At 49.5% G+C, this 16,987-nt stretch overlaps 1 protein-coding gene across 5 annotated transcripts in view; it reads right to left on the reverse strand.

Moving 5' to 3' along the window:
- The window catches only part of CAB39 (calcium binding protein 39), a 50,378-nt gene extending 35,377 nt beyond the window's left edge, over nucleotides 1-15,001 (reverse strand). Inside the window, exons 1-2 of one of the 5 annotated variants that reach the window (XM_068954561.1) lie at nucleotides 7,079-7,199; nucleotides 4,142-4,275 (exon numbers count right to left, since the gene is read on the reverse strand). Coding sequence is in view for 1 of the 5 variants with exons in the window: in XM_068954560.1 (XP_068810661.1) it covers nucleotides 14,488-14,506 (19 nt within the window). In the remaining 4 variants the exon portion in view is untranslated. Of the gene's footprint in view, nucleotides 1-4,141; nucleotides 4,276-6,707; nucleotides 6,950-7,078; nucleotides 7,223-14,487 lie in introns of those variants that run through there. The other 4 variants (XM_068954562.1, XM_068954560.1, XM_068954564.1 and 1 more) reach the window with 4 other exon arrangements.
- Nucleotides 15,002-16,987: the final 1,986 nt, after the last annotated feature.

Raw genomic sequence — 16,987 nt, forward strand, 5'->3', positions numbered from 1 at the left:
TTTGGGTTGTTGTTTTTTTTTTTTTTTTTTTGCTTTTTAAGATAAAAGAATGACGAAAACTGCCATGCAATTGGTTCACAGAACTGAAAACCTCAACACATTCGTGCTAAGCTTGTCTCGTCACCCTATTGAAAGTATGATCATGCACAACTGCACTGAAGTTTTGGGGACTTCTTTGGAAATTTTTCCATAACCCTGAAATAAAGAGGCCTTCTTGGACCCAAGGGCATTAACCCCTTCACATAACACACAGTGTCAGACCTACACCAGTCAGACTGCACAACTACACCAGGAGTCTACAGAAAACGCTCTGTGAATGGATCCAGTTTCCATGAAGAGAGTTTATTCCGGCTCCACCCTGTTATAGAGTTAAGAGTTTAAATATTGCTCAACGTCAATTATAGATGTAAAACGGAAATACATTAGTCAATGCTGATGAGTCAATAGACTGCTTTTCTTAGAGATAATAAATCTAAATACATGTTCCAGAACAGCACTTGTTTAGAAAACTTAGAATCAAGACAATTCCTTTGTTGTCAATCACTATCTGTGAAATCCATGGAAAAAACGTGCTTCCTCTGGTCGCTAAAGCAGCTCAGTTGCCCAGTGCAACAACATGTCACCACTCAGCTCACAGGGAGCTGGCAGCTCAGGGGGACGCACGCTCCCTCGGAGAGCTGGAACGGAAAGGTGCCAACTTTCCTGCCTAGCTCTCAGGGGTCAATGAAGTCCTGCAGGAGAAATTTTTGTTTGTTTTTCGACCGTATCTGAACACAAGCTCTAACTTTCATGCTAAAGTAGCAAGACTCTCAAGTCAAATACCCTGCATTTCCAGATGCAAGGTTTTCTAATTATCTTGACTATTTTAGTTTTCCTTCACCATATTTTTCTAAGAGAAGCCCTCATTCATTTCACAGATGAGCTACACCAGGCTCCTAAAAAGAAGCATTTTCCATAAGAACTTTTCCTTATTTGATTTTGAAATTAAAAAGCATACAATGAACAAGGCAGAAGACAGTAAAAACAGTGCTCCCAGTCAACACTCTCGAGTACTGTCCGGGCCAGAAGAACTCTATCCCGATCCTTCCTTTCTCATTAAGCAAGATATAGTCCAAATGTCTACCATGTGGCCACTATCTAAGTATTCATCCTCCTCTGGGAGCCCAAAATGAGATTCTGAAGGCAGCAGAGATGCAGGTGCCTAAATGACTAATGCCACTTCAGGTGCCTGGAAGGGCATACCTGGTCTCCAACTGCCACTTCAGAAAATCACCAGGCCTCCTACCTGTCTTGGGCAGATGCCTGAGAGCATCTCAGAATCATACCAGACAGCTGTGTTTAGGTGCCTGAATCCCACACCACGAAAGGAAGCCTCTGGAAAAAAAAAAATGCTCGGAAAACGTAGGCTCCTGAGTATCCCTTCAGATCACACGTACAAAATCAGGCATTCAAATGTAACAGAAGATTCTCTATGCTTAAGCTCATTACCTGAAAAATAGGAGGAGGAGAACCACCAGGCTGCAGAAGATCACTGCGGAAATCACTTCCGTTAGTATATGTGAACCAATTAAAGTTCCACAAGGAACTGAATCCTTTTTCTTCAGAAAAGTAGCTGAACAAGGTGCAATAAAGATGACCAAATACTACCTCATGATCAAACAAACACGTTTAAAGGATGCTCATTCCCTGAGCGTCCTCTCATGCAATGACTGAACAAAAGGTCCTGCAGAAACAAAACTGTAAACAACCATGTAATCAGAGTTTTTGTACCACGGTGTAAGCAAGGCACATTGAGGTTCTGGTATTTGTTAACTTTTGAAAGATTAATTTTGCTTTCTCAACAATTTTCGAACATAACACTGAGCAGATATAAAGTCTCCATCAAGAAGTTTGTCTCAACTCTTCCCCCTACAAGATACCTCTTTATATTCCCCCATAAAGCTTCTCCATCGCTGCCAATCTCTGCTCAGAAGAAACTTAGGACTTGAATAGCAGGTGTTACAGGTTAGAAGAACGAAGCGTTTGTAAGTTGTGTGGGAGAGACTTCTCAGTGCTCGCCTATGCGACCGTCCGTGTGTGTCAGTATCACTAAGGTCTCATTTAGGTAGAATAACCACCCCCCCTCCCCACATTTTCTTTCCTAGAAAGAAAGAGTGTTTCCTGACTTCTCTGTGATCTAAACTTTTCCTTCACTATTACTTTTTCTCTAGAAGAATGTTCCATAAAGTCAAGATGGAACTGCTGATTAACATTATTAATATATGCTGATTAACTTTATAAATCATCTCAAGATACCAGGCAACAGCAACAAAAAAAAAATCTTCTTTTTGACATATTTGGAAAAAAGTATGATCTGCCAAAGCAGAAAAGTGCAGGTTTTACATACAATCACCAAAGTAAAACATAGTGATATCAATAACTTTTACCTCATTTGTACAACTGTAGCAAAAACTCCTGAAACTGCTTACCCAGAGAAAGAGCTCAGGGGATCCCATTGGGGCAGGATGCTCTGAAGCACTGTCAGCACATGCATCTACATCACAATACAAAACTTTACTAATTGTTCAATGTCTACAGCTTTTTCTAAATTTCTCAGCACATATATTTGGAAGTTGGAATAGCTGTGAAGCAATGCTTGACATTGCACAATAAGCCTTCCCAGGTGAGCTACTGGCCAGGGGAGTAAGGAGAGAAACAATAGTGGAAGTGGCTTCAACCTCAAAGCCCGCTTCTGCCTGGGAAAGTATTACAGCTGGCCAGATACAGATTGAGAAGGCCACCTTCTACAGCTTTCTCTTCAAAAGGCTTTCTTTGTATTTCCACAAACTAGAACGCTTTAAAAAAAAAATAAAACTTTGTGGAAAGGTATTTCTTCATATGCTAACTATCTGCATGGGCACCACCAGCAGCCAGAAAAAGATTACACGTTCTTCATTTCTATAAATGTTTCTCTCAGTTTTTGGATCATTAGTTTTAATGTAGGTAACTTTAAAGGCGGTAAGACATGGTACATACATGAATGACTAAACCTAAGTACTTCTCTCAGAATCATGCAGATTCAACTCCCTGAAAAGACGGCATATTAATCCAGTTTAATTAATAGTCAAGTCCTATCTTAGCTATTCTGAAGTGTCATGTTTCAAACCTTAGGGTGAGGGAGAGGGGGGTCTGTTAAACTTTTACTTACATTCTTTGAGTAACAAAAATAACTTTGTTATCAACACAAATTGATAAAAAATATACAATAGGGTAAGGATCAAAAGCAGCACACAGCAATTTTTCACTTATGTAGCCATTTGTATGTGGACCACTCAAAAGCGTATCTAAATGTTTTAAAATAACTCAGAGTAGTCACTCTGAAATAACTTCACCCAAAGACATTTCTCAACTTAGAAAAACATATTACTGTATCACTATAGTTCTGTACTAATTATAACCTCTCAATTTCTGAACTGCCTTTACAAAGATATATTTAACTTTTTAGTGATGAATTCCCTAAGTGTTTGAAGGCGTGGGGGAAGGAAGAAAAGAATTACAAAGCAAATATATCTTTAAAAAGGGATTAGGTATTTTCTTAGAAGTAGCAGAATTTCCAATAAACAGAAAGATGAGCTATAGCTTTCAGCAGTTTGACCCCATAATTTCATACCCTTATGGACAGAATTAAAATTTGCTTCCTTTTGGCATATTTAAAAGCCACAGTCAGGAACTTTTTATAGTGCCCATTGACTATACAGAACATTAGCTAGAATACTCAAAACAAGGGAGTTCGAAAGCAAATTGCAACTGTTTATTTAAACCTAAGAAAATTACTTTCTAAATTAACATCTCAAAAAAACCTGGCCATGATGGCTTCTGAGGAACGACCACAGTTATTCTTGTAAACGCAGAGTATTATGGCTGTTACCAGTTTGGATCAATCCTGAATTCAATCCTTTATGCAGAGTATTTAAGTAGGGACAAGCAAACGTGTCATTTTACCATAAGGCAGAATAAGGAAACCATACAAATTTGTTCAGGCTACGGACCAACCAAACTCGCATGACACCAGCTTAAGTCTTAGGTACTACTGAAGCATGTATTTAAAAGCCTAGATCAAGAGCGTTAAAATAATCCAAGACAACATCATCTTCTAACTAACCTTTGCGTTTGTGCTGGGGGGAGGTACATCAGCTTCAAGTTTCACCTTCTAACCGAAGACATGAAGTTTCATCAAGCCGTGTACCTCTACATCTGACGGCGCAACAAGCGCAATAAAAGCATAACACAGAGAAACTATGGAAAGAGAGAACACAAAGAGAAGGGCCTGAGAGCTGAACTGCCAAAATGTTCAGGCTATTAGACACCTAAATCAGACAACAAATTAGAGAAGGAACACTTTGTAATGTTCTCCTCCTGCTAGAAGAGCGCAAATCTGAGGACTGATAGAAACAGGAATTGTTCAAGCTTGCTCGAGATTTATCTACAGTTACAAAAATACAGAGTTACAATGAACACTATGACTTAAGATCACCAAACAACTAAAGAAGTTATTATCTAATGTGATTAATATCTGGCTTCAACTTGCAGCTAACAAGTGGTAAAGACGCACATAACCCACTATTTCTTTACCAGGAACTGCTATATTCACAAGATTTCAGTTGCACAACCTAGAAAATATGATACCGGAAATTGATATTTTTGCTTTGTGCATTATCCACGTAAGGTAGCTGCTGCAGGCTGTTGTGCTACTATTACTTTTGGAGGAGCAGATGAGTCAAATCTTATTTTTGCTAGAAAAAGCTGCAGATAAGTCCTCCAAGATACATCCAATTACACAAAGGTAATCATACTTTAATAGCCAATCTTGTAATTAAACCATATTAAAAAGCATCAGAATTGGAGAAAAGCAGGGCTAGAAGGGAACTCAAAGTCATCTTGGTTCCTTCCTGGCCCTTGCCTCAAAGCAGCGCCAACTATTAACATGTCGTTCGTACGCTCCACATGCAATAGAAAAAAAGACTACATTTTACCAAACGCTTAAGGCCTAGAAGTGTATCACCAAGATTATCAAAGCTCCAAGAATGATCCTACACAAAAATTAAGGCTGTATATAATAACTCACTAAAAAACTGGTTTGTAATTCTAGCATTCACAAAACCCCCGGAAAGGTAGAAAGTGCAGAGAACATAGCGCAACGGTAAGGTCTCATTTGACTAGCATCAGTTAATTAATAAGAAACTCAGGTATGAGTTTCCATGATAGCATGCAAAACAGATGCCGTTCCCTCCTGAATAAATGTTTCATAAAAGCAATCAAGGAATTCCAAGAGATGGAGTTTTCTTAATATTATCATCCCCCACTGGGAATACACATTTGTCTGTGCTTGATAATACCCAAAGAGCACAATTATCTCTCAAAGACATAGTGTCATGAAGTATTACTTAACTGACTTTTTATTTAGTCTCCTTCATTTATCTAAATACATACAACGCAAATAAGTATGAATTCTATTTTACAGTCTGCTTTTACAATGCATCTCTGACTGTAACTGTGCGGTAAATGCCTACAGAATGCGTCCAAGTTTCAGAACTCTGCGTCAACGTAAATAAGAGAACATAATTAAATTTATTACCATCATTTAAAAAAAAAAAAAAAAAACCAACACCACCAGACACAATCTCCTCCTATACTAAGACCTTTTCTGTCTGACTAAGGAAAATCTTAACAACACGTATCACGCAACCATCAATATTACAATTTAAGTACAAGTAAGCTTAAGCCAAGTGTATGCTAGCTGGCTGACTCAAGCGTTTCTCACGTCCCAAGACGGCCACGAAGCTAATAGCAAAACACAACATTCTTATAATACCGAGTCAGTGACAGACCGAATCCTACCAACGCACCATGTCGTGGGGCATCTTGCTACTCCTAAAAATCAGGTAAGCTACCAGATTGCACAGGTCAGCTAAATAAAACGTCAGGTTGTTCTTCTGACACCAAAACAGGTACCAGACATCTCCAACTCCCGGCCGTTTTTCTTCCTCCACTTAAAAGCATATGCTACATCACTAGGTATTAACGAAAGGTGTACAGCATTATAAATAGCAAAAGTCTAACATGTGAAAGTTTAGAGGCCAAGATGCCAGCTCAGGATGTTACATTTCCTCTGCCAGTAGATGAGTTCATGAGCTCCTAGCATTAAAAAGGAAAATGCATTTCCTGATGATTAACTAAACTGCTGATAAGAAAACACAAGGCCTCATTACAATTTCTGACAAGCAGGTCAAAAAACACACACACTTTAAAATATTTTATGCTAATCAGACCGCATTTCTGAGCTACATTTAAACTGTTTCACAGCAGAGCGCTGCTGAAACTAAGGAGCCTGGGACACCGAATTCAATCTTTTGGCTCATCATGCAAACTAAGTCACACCAGTCTCATAAGGCAGCACATAGCTTTTAAATAAACCGCAGGGACCTGCGGGGGGACCACTCAGCAAAACGCTTAGCATTGAAGGAAAGTTACCCAGCGGAAAAGGGAGCGGGGAACACTTCCCAGTTTGAATACCAGCAGCACCCCCCAGAATTGGGGGATGGAGAGGAGCGGGGGGGAGGAAAAACTTTTTTATTATTATTTTTTAATGGCAGATAGATCATGCTGGGTCGGATTGCTGAAGGGTAGCTCACCAAAAAAAAAAAGGGGGGGGGGGGAGGAGATCTTACCACCAACCCCGCGCACAGCTGCGCCTGCGGCGAGGCCTGCGCGCCCGAACAACAATTGTAGGAAGAGGCCTCCGAAACGGGCGTTGCGGGGACGACAAAGTTACCGTGACTCGAACCGACCAGCGCCGCCGAGCCAGGAACAAAGGGGAGGCCGAACCGGGCCGGGCCGGGCCGGGCCGAACCGAACGGGGCCGGGCCCGCCGTCCGCTCGGCCGTCACCGCGCCGCACCGTCCGCGGCCCCACCCCCCCCCGCCAGCCAGCCCCGCCGCCCCGGCCACCCGCTAACGGTCCGGCCCGGCCCGGTTCGGCCCGGTCGGGGAGCGGCCGCGGCGCCCCCCCCCCCCGGCCCGGCCCGGGCGCCTCCTCGTACCTCGGTGCGGAGCGCGGCCTGGCGCCTCGGCGGGTCGGGCAGGGCCTGCGGCTGGCGGGCCGCGGCCCGACGCACCGACCGGCGGCACACCGCTCCCGGCAGGCAGGCAGGCCAGGCGGAGCGGCGCGGCGCGGACCGGCTCGCCCTGGCCCTGGCCCCGGCCCTGGCCCCCTCCCCCCCCCCGCCCCGCGCCGAGCTGCTGCTGCTGCTACTGCTGCTGCTGCTACTGCTGCTGCTGCTGCTGCTGCTGCGCAGCGGCCCTGCCCCTCGCCCGCCGGCGGAGCGCGGCCAACAGCCGGCGGCAGCAGCGGCGGCGCAGCGCAGCGCGGCACGGCCACGCTTCCGCCGCGCTCCCGCCCCGCCGCGCCCCCCGGCGGCCCGGCGGACCCAGCGCCCGCCCTCCGGCCCCTCCCCTCCCCTCCCCCCGCCGCCGCCGCCTCGGCCCCGCCCCCGGCCCCGCCCCCGGCCCCGCCCCCGCCCGCGCAGGGCGCGGACTCTCCCCTCCCCCCGCCCCGCCCCGCCCCGCCGCGGCCCGGCGCGGCGCTGAGGCCGCCCCAAGGGGCGCCGAGGTTGTCCCCAGGGAGCCCCTGAGGCGGCCCCTCGGGGATCTCTGAGGTCCCCAAGGAGCCCCTGAGCTGGTCCCCGAGGGACCCCAGGGGGCCCCCAAGGGGGCCCTGAGCTGGTCCCCGAAAGACCCCCAGGGGGCCCCCAAGGGGTCCAGGAAGCACGTCCCCAAGGACCCCTGAGGCAGCCCCCAAGGGGGCCCTGAGCTGGTCCCCGAGGGACCCCAGGGGGCCCCCAAGGGGTCCAGGAAGCACGTCCCCAAGGACCCCTGAGGCAGCCCCCAAGGGGGCCCTGAAGCACATCCCCAGGACGCCCCTGAGGTGGCCTCAAGGAAGCCTCTGAGGTGGTCCCCAAGGGACACTAAGGTTGTCCCTAAGGGACCCTGAAGCACGCCCCCAAGGCAGCCCCTGAGGTGGTCCCCGAGGGACCCCCAGGGGGCCCCCAAGGTCCCTGAAGCACATCTCCAAGGACCCCTGAGGCGGCCCCCAAGGGGGCCCTGAAGCAGGTCCCCAAGGACCCCCGAGGCGGCCCCCAGGGAGTGCCGTCCCACCCCCCGGCAGGATGCCGCAGAAGACAAGCTCAGCGCAGTAAGGGGCTGCAGCCAGACAGCACAGAAGCAGGACCTGGAGGGGCCACACGTTACCCCAACCTGCCCCCCAGGGGACCGCGGACTCCTTATGGAAGCGCTAGAAGAAAAAAAAACCTGTTTCACACCATAATTAACGTGTTGCACAGGCGCCAGCCCTCCGATAAGCCTGCAAAATCCGTTGGACAGCTGCGCGACGCCTTCCCCCTCGCCCAGGAAGGCTGCCGGTGGCCCGCATCAAAAACACCGCTTTTATCTAGGGAGGCAAAAGCCCCAAGAATCCCCCGTATCTGCAGCTTGGCAAACGAATACTCTGTGTATCGCAAGCCTTCAGCAGCCAGAGAGAGAAGCAGGGCTAATTCCTCCCCTTTTCACGCAGGGGAAAAAAAAATCCATTAATTTCTTGATGTTGCGTCATCCAAAGCAACAAGTACTCCCTGGGCTACTAGGCACCGCATGATCAAACAGCGAATCTGAAGGGAAAGCGTGATTCACACCTCCGTATCACCACTCCCTAGCTTGCTGACCCACACAACAAATAACACCACCCCGTTGCCCAGAGGGCACCTTCTTTCCCGCAGACAGTGCAAACGCTAAGACGCGGAGGCCCTAACAGCCCCCAGAAAGGCTGAAAAGCGCTCTTGGTCTTGTTTGGGGGAAGGGGCTCAGGTATGAAGAAGTCTGGAAACAGTAGGTTAAAACTTCAAAATGCCAAACTGCAAACCACTGGGTGAAATACGTAGTAACCCAGGTAGTAACCTGGCTAGCTGGTTAGTCAGGCTTGCAGAGGGAGAAGAGTGCGAGGAGGACAGAGAGACTTCTACTCCGGTGCCCTAGCACACCAGGAAACCAGACAGAGATATCTCCTCACCTTATCAGAAATAACATGGCTTTTCAGCAGAAAGCAATAATCGCCTAACTCATGCAACCTTCGCAGAAGTGCACGCGTGGGCTGCCGCTGCTCTTCGAACGCATCCCCCTGATCCTAGCCTGTTTCTCATTTGCTCTGCTAAATCATAAAACGCAGCATTAGCCATTGCGTTCCTCTCTCAGCCGACGGAGGTGACTAAATTAGGAAAGTGGCCCCGCTGTGAAGGCAACGGCCCATGTTCCAGCAGCGCTGCCGGTGCTGGGTGCTTAAAGAGAGGGAAACACGCTCACGCCCACATCTGGCCAGAGAACCTGAGCCTACCATCTCCAGCTTAGCTGGGGCGGTTTTCAAGGGGACAAACACACAGCTTGCCTGGAAAACAAGCTATTTATTTTTAGCATGCTGTGACCCAAAGTTGCTATCCGCTCCACGTGGGAAAGGAGGGAGACGTGCAGGCAAGCCTGTCCAGGGTGAGGGATCCTGCCTGCAGCTGTAACTTGGGCTGGCACCACGCCCACCTGCCTTGCTCCAGCACTGCCCTGCTGCTGTGGTGGTGCTCCCATGGTGGAGACCACAGTGGAGGTGCTCCCACAGCGGGGGCCATGGTGGAGGTGCTCCAGTGGTGGAGACCACAGTGGAGGTGCTCCCACAGCGGGGGCCATGGTGGAGGTGCTCCAGTGGTGGAGACCACAGTGGAGGTGCTCCCACAGCAGGGGCCATGGTGGAGGTGCTCCAGTGGTGGAGACCACAGTGGAGGTGCTCCCACAGCGGGGGCCATGGTGGAGGTGCTCCAGTGGTGGAGACCACAGTGGAGGTGCTCCCACAGCGGGGGCCATGGTGGAGGTGCTCCAGTGGTGGAGACCACAGTGGAGGTGCTCCCACAGCGGGGGCCATGGTGGAGGTGCTCCAGTGGTGGAGACCACAGTGGAGGTGCTCCCACAGCAGGGGCCATGGTGGAGGTGCTCCCATGCTGGAGACCACAGTGGAGGTGCTCCCACAGCAGGGGCCATGGTGGAGGTGCTCCCATGCTGGAGACCACAGTGGAGGTGCTCCCACAGCAGGGGCCATGGTGGAGGTGCTCCAGTGGTGGAGGCGGTCCACTGAGGAGCAAAGGAGCTCTGCAAAGGAGAGAGCGGGATCGCACGGGCTGCCTCTTAGCACCACGCAGCCCCAGGACCCGCACGCCTTCCAGAGACCTCTGCACGGCCCGGCCCCCACGGCTCTGGGGAGCACAACCAGGGCAGCCCTTGGGCACTGTTTTGGGAGAACTTCTGCAGTATCGCTCCCCTGGGCTGGAATACCTCTGTCCAACTATGTCTTGGTCACTATCTTCTTTAACTTAATTCTGCTGAAGGGAGTTTATATCCTTGACCCTGCCAGAAAACTTTTTTCTGTGTCTCTAGCCTTGGGCTTCGGCTGTATTCAGACTTTGGGTCCTGATGCAGTATTGTATATTGCGCTTGGACTTTAGACGACTCCTTTCATTGGACTGCTGATGAATTACAGTCCTGAGGTTTTCTGCTAGTTCTGCTCATGATGTGGAACAGGTTCAGGCTACTTCTGTGCCCCGGCAGGTAACAGCAATATATTATCCTCACTGTGCCAAATGCAGATTAGCCTGAGTTGAAAAAATATATATACCCAAACATATACATATATATATATATGTGTCAAGTTGCTGCTGTCCAATAATACAGTATAATACACAACATGATTTTAAAGAAGGATATATTTTTATGGAACAAGTCATTAATTTCTTACAAGCTTTGTTCTGAGAGGAAAACTTGCACCTGCGTGTCTGATATATTCGTGCTGCACAGCAATTTGGGACTTACTGGCCTGGTTTTTAGAAAAGTCCTTAAGCTCCTCACGCTCTGCTGCACTGCACATCTTCAGCTGACAGTTTCTATCTTTGGTTTCTTTTTAATTACCTCTGCCGTGTTACATATCTCCACATTACTTCCCTCTACTTTGCTTGTCACACCGGGGGAAATTTTTCTGCTGTGGGTCTTAGTGCCCTTATTTTCTCGATAGCAGGATGCTCCTGTTCTGGATTTCTCCTGTTGCGGTTTGCCTTTTCTGCCATAAAGGAAGAAAGCCGTGTTGGGAAGGCAGTGCTGCCTCTTGGTGTCCTACACGTGCCTCAGGTGGTGGCTGAGCTGGAGGCGCCAGTCCTCTTCCTCCGCCCGTCGCTGAGCGTGCACGGAAAGGCTCGCGCTGAGCCTGCCAGGTGGAAAGCTCGCGCTCGCCCACGGGGCCGCGCGGAGGAGGGCCCCGTCAGACGCGTACGGGCTGAAGCGGCTATGAAGAAACGGGACGTTTCATTTTCTTTTTCCCCCACTTCACATGGTTCCCCGCTCCGCGCTGGGCACCCTGCAGTGGCAGAGCCCAGCTGGAGGAAGGCAGGTTTGGAGGCTGATTTTGCTCCTCGTCCAGCTGGAGCAGGACAACTGGAAAGCTCTTCGTGAAAGAGGTGGAAACGGGAGGGTTTGGTCCATTGACAACTCTCGTCTATGGAGGAAGGATTTACTCTAGTCACCGTGAGATGACTGGGCAGGGAATTCCCCTAGCACCACCTGAACGAGTGCAATGGGATTTCCACATGCTGCTGGACCTGTACACTCCCCTTGAGGACCGGAGAGTCATCCTCCACACACTGCTCTTCCCAGATACCTGGCAGACCTGCCCTTCCCCTAATTAGAAAGTTTATCAAAAAAAAAAAAAACCCACGAAGGTAAGCAAAAATACACTCTCCATACCCAAACAACAAATACGCTCGCTGGCTCTCTCACCACACGGCTCCCGGGAGCTCGGCAAAGCCTGGCAGCTCGGCAGAGCCTGGTCAGCATACCCCAGCGCCCACGGGTTGCATTTGCAGCTCTACCTGCTGCCCATTCTGGGCTACCTGTAGCTTTTAGCTGCCTGACCACAACCTCCAGCGTTTCACAGCCTGGCTCCTCACCCCCTTCCCGGGCCCTTCAACAGCACTGCTTGCAGCTCCCAGCTCTCTCCTCCAGGTTCAGCCCTGGGCTTTAGTACTAGTGACAAGGGAAACCATAAACCTTCTTCACAACATAAGCCTGTCATTAAACAAAGAAAAAGCAGAATACTCATGTGGGCTGAAGGGGGAAAACCTGATGATACAGTTGTTCCCCCCTCTCTGAGCAGCAACCGTGGTGTTTCTGGGTAAACAGGCTGACTAAGACAAAATGAAGTTGCTGGTGCTGTCTCTGATGCGGACAGATATTCCGAGACCTATGAAACACCTGGCAAACAGACCTCCTGAGTGTGTTTCACCGCCCTCGTGAACCAGCCTGCCCCGTGAGCCGCATGTTACAGCTCACTTTCAGAAAAATGCTTCTGACCACACTTGAAACCATCCCTACCTGCAATAGCATTTAAGTGCATAGGAGCTTTGTGTTCAGCTGAATAGTTGGGGCCTCTGCCGAAGCGCCGTTGTAGCGGGGATGCTCTCCTGCGTTGCAAAGTCAGGGTCCAGCCTTGCACTGTGGGGTTACTCCCATGTGTCCTGCAGCTGCTCAACACCTCGTGACCAGGACATCAGAGGCAAGCAAGCGCAGATGGGATAGGCAGGGAAATGAAATGGGAAGGTGGGGCCGAAAAAAAAAATCTACTTATGGTGCTGGTTCATCTCAGATGGACCCTGCGGTTCTGAACGTGCAGCAGGAGGGGGGACGCGCTGCCCGTGCAGGGTGGCACAGCCGTTGGGTACCATCTGCCAAGCTTGTCTGGGCCCACAGCACGCGGCCAGGTAATGCTGGCAGTTTGTATATCCCACTTACGAGCTGGAAATCATTGTTTTCAAAGCCAACATCAAAAGGCTGAGCATGTCTGAGTTCAAATTGTTACCCTGTAATTATGTTAAAAGCATTCAAGTTTAAACAGATAATATTCAGGGTGCTGAACAGAGCAAGTCATTAGAGGCAAGCACTAGTACAGTGATGCAACACCAGAGCCTGGAAAACAGACACTACTGCTTTACAAATGACCACTGGAAAAGAAACCATGCAAGTAACCTGTTCTGCATAATCACCACGAGCATGTAGTATACTTCGGGGAAATCCATCAGCAGAGCGAGCATAATTTTTCTAGGCTCTACGAAGCAGATATTAAATTCAACGTGTGAGAGACCGCCTAGCACAATAGCAGTTCACTAATTCACAGCCACGACTGAGACATCCACCGTGAATTACTTAATTCTTACAAATTAGGACATGAATAAACATGATTAAAAAAAAATCTAAGAAACTTTGCTGGAAAAAAAAGCAGTTACAAAGGCAAGTACGTAGATGCTCTGCTCAGCAGGAGCAGACGGCTGAACGTGATCTTAAGGCTTTTTGCTGCAGGTCCAAGGTCCGAGAGCCCTGCTACTCAGCTCCAGCTCGTCTGGCCATGACCCTGCACCAAAAAACAGTGGAAGTGGGGGAAAAAATTACTCCATCTTGTGAAATGGTGCAAATTAATTCTCTTTCCAGCACCTCTGCTTTGCTGACCTCATTTCTTCCTCTGACTGTGCCTTAAGCAGAGCCCCTGAGCTCCTCCTGGGGTGACTGACCCCACACAGCCCCAGTGATCTCCTCGGGGCCAGCCTTCCTCAAGGCTCGCCGCTGCTACCAGCAAACGAAGGCACGTACCCTGCAGAAAGCACCACCGGCTGGTAGGACGCAGCCAAAATGCCGATTGGGCCGACACGTCCTTGGAAGAGCATCATGCTTGCAGGATGCTATTCAGCTAGGGTCGGTTTCTTTAAGAGATCAGTACGGTTGCCTCTAAAACACGATCTTACAGTAACGCAGCCAGCAAAAGTGGCCTGAGGCAACCTATAAGGCAGAAGCTAAAGCTTAATTTACTTTTCTCTATTAGAGGGGGGAAAAAAAAAAAGAAAAAGGAAGAGCGGGTGCCAGGGCCACGACCAGCGCCCATCGCGCTGGGGTTTCCTGCAGGGCCGCGCACCACCAGTCACGCAGTTGTTTCTATTTCCCTCCCACCAAATATGGAGCGGAGCTGACATGCTAGTCACATGCATTTTAGCACAATGATGTAACGGCATCCAACCTCCTTCGCCTGTCTCTGATTAAAGACAAAAAGCAAGAGTCTCGGACCTATTTGGAGAAGGAGGCGGAGGCCTCCCGTCACAGTCCCCACTGCTTCAGCCCTTGCAGCCTGCCACACGCTCTGCAAGTTATTGCTTAGAGCGTGGAAACGCCCCAGCAAAGGTAAACGTCACCCCCCAGAAAGCGGCACGCAGAGGTTTACTGGCGCTGCTGTAAGCAAGCACTCACCGATACCAGCCCAGCTCGCACCGAGGAGCCCAGACCGGAGCAGGAAGGTAGGAAAGAAGCACAGGGACAGAAGTAAGACGCTTACCGTAGCGTGCCACAATCATCCACGCGACAGCGCAGAGGTGTCCCCGCTGCCTGACTACGCGGCCATCTCAACAGTCAGCTGAGCTAACGCCACAGACCATTTAAAACAATAAACTAGGTCTTCCTTCCAGCTCGCCTCGACAAACATACAAAGGATGAATAAGGCAAACCAACCCCCAGCGCTCTGCTTCAGTTCAAGAAGGCTTGGCCGCGGGCATGCCTTGATATGATTCAGAGACCAAAACCCAGGCTAGTGCTCCCTGACAAGCGCTTCAGGAAAGGAGAGGGAGAAAATACTAGCGCTAGGAACCGCTCCGGCTGTGCTAAATACCTTCTACTGAACGTTTGGAAGAGCAAGAGTCCTGAGCCTTTCCGTGGGCTTCTGACCAAGCCAGGCTGAAGTGGCTAAATTTAGTCACCCAGGTTTCGCAAGTGCTTGTGACTTTGCCCGAAACCGTGCTGCACCTCTGCTAGGCTTTGCACGTTCAGTCCAACCTCTAGAAACTTTTCTCAAAGACACACCCGTCGGTGAGCATTTTGTTGACTTTCCGTTCATTCGACTAATACACGGTGAACAGACTGACCCCCGCCAAAACTTATCCGCAGTAGAACAGCCCAAGTGAATCTAGTGGTCACCCGTATCAGGAAAATTTTTCTCTCAGGGATGCTATGATTTATCCTCGGCTCAAGCTGTCGTTCCCGAATTAAAGCACATTGAAAAAATATTATTGCAAACCACAAGAATTAAAAGTAGCATGTAAAGATTGTCAGTAAAACAGCGAGCAAAATAATCAGAGGAAAAAAATCTGTTGTAGACTCATTTCCTGGACAGCAACAAGATGAATGTGTCATTCTACAGAACCACGTAACTTTAATACACTCTTTATTTCTGTGGCACAATTGAGAATTATCTATACAAATGCAGCATCCTTTCCAGTGAGAATCTACTACGCTAAAACCAAAAAAAGATTTCCATCAGCTTGGTAAACTTGATAAAAAGGAAATAACGCAACCCTCTCTGAAAAACAGCGCCCTGGAAGAATGCATTTCCTGGGTAACAAAAGACCAAAAAAAACCCATAGTCAAATAGATGACTAACTCGACAAAACTGCAAGCAAATACATCGGTGCATCTGAAACTCTGCAGGAAAGAAACGGGTTCCAGCTTCAGTTTTCCTACTTTTAATAAGACGCGTGTGGGCTGCAATGCCTGAAGGGCGCTACGCTGGCCAGGTCAGGCCCGCGGGCCCCTCCGCTGGCCACCGACGCGGCGAGGGGGGCACAGCGACCCGCTGCCCTCCCCGCTGCGCCCAGCGTTTCACTGGAGGAGCACTCGCTCCCCTCGGGGATTCAGCGCGCCCGAAGGGCCGTAACCCCCCGAGCCGCTCACCCAGGTCAACGAAATCCACCCCTGAGCCGCCCCGGTGAAACTTTACCTCCTGCTCTTTAAGGCAGACCTGCTTTTCCAACTTTTATTTTTCTCTCAGCACTTATGTTCTCCCACTTTTAATAATTTTCTATTTTAAATAGATAAAAGACGAAGACAATTCCTGCGCAGGTTTATGTCAGAGCACAGGAAGCAAAGAGTTAAGACCTCGGGACGCTGACTTGTTTTAGTGACTCTTCCTCAAGGTCAGTGCCACCAAACCGACCCTTTTTGTCAGCCGTGCTGATGTAGAAAAGCTCATTCAGAAAGCCAAGCCGAGCAAAGAAGCAATGTTTTACCAGCACTAGAAATACGTGTGCTGTCATCTGCTTTCACGTTGCCCGAGTAGGAACGGAGAATGAAAAGGGGGGGGAGGGAAAACCCAAAGGATGAATCAACACGTGGAGAGGACAGATGAGCTGGGAGCATCTCCAGCTGCAGCGAGCGCATCCCAGCAGGATCCAGGTCTCCATCCCCACAGACGCCTGGCCTTCGGGTCCAGGTCCCCATCCCCATCCTGGCCTTCAGGTCCCCGCCGCCCTCGGGCTGCGATTCACCGCTGGGTCCTCCTCTCGGCTCGCTGTGACGAAGGCCTGATTTGGAAAAACAGCGTTGGACTTTGCTCCCCGAAGGACTCCGAGCGAACGCCGCCTTCGCCGCGGCCCCTGCGGAGCGGGAGCAGGAGCATGTCGGGTGCCCTTGCCAGGTTGGCTCCGCTCACGCCGTGGCAGCGGCGGCCGCGGGCACCGAGCGAGAGCCCGGGGACCTGACCCGCAGCAGCCAGTGAAACTGTACCAACCTCCACCTTTTCCTTCCCTGCCCCTTCAGGCTGAACGTTTGAAGGCAGAGACGGTATTAACCTTCTCCTTGCTCGTTTTCTTTGTTCTTTTCACTCCCTCGCTCCATTTTAGAGGAGATATGAGTGGAGTTTACTAAGGTTCATATTTAAATAGCTCCCATTAAGCTCTGAAGCCCACACCCTCTGGGGTAATGCTGTAAGCACTTCCTTAGCGCTTTACACCTTCAAAGGACTTGCAGAAACTAATTAATTAGCTCTCCCAGCAAAAAAACCTGCT

This window comes from Struthio camelus, chromosome 9 (genome assembly GCF_040807025.1).
Source record: "Struthio camelus isolate bStrCam1 chromosome 9, bStrCam1.hap1, whole genome shotgun sequence".
In the NCBI taxonomy this organism is placed as follows: Eukaryota; Metazoa; Chordata; class Aves; order Struthioniformes; family Struthionidae; genus Struthio; species Struthio camelus.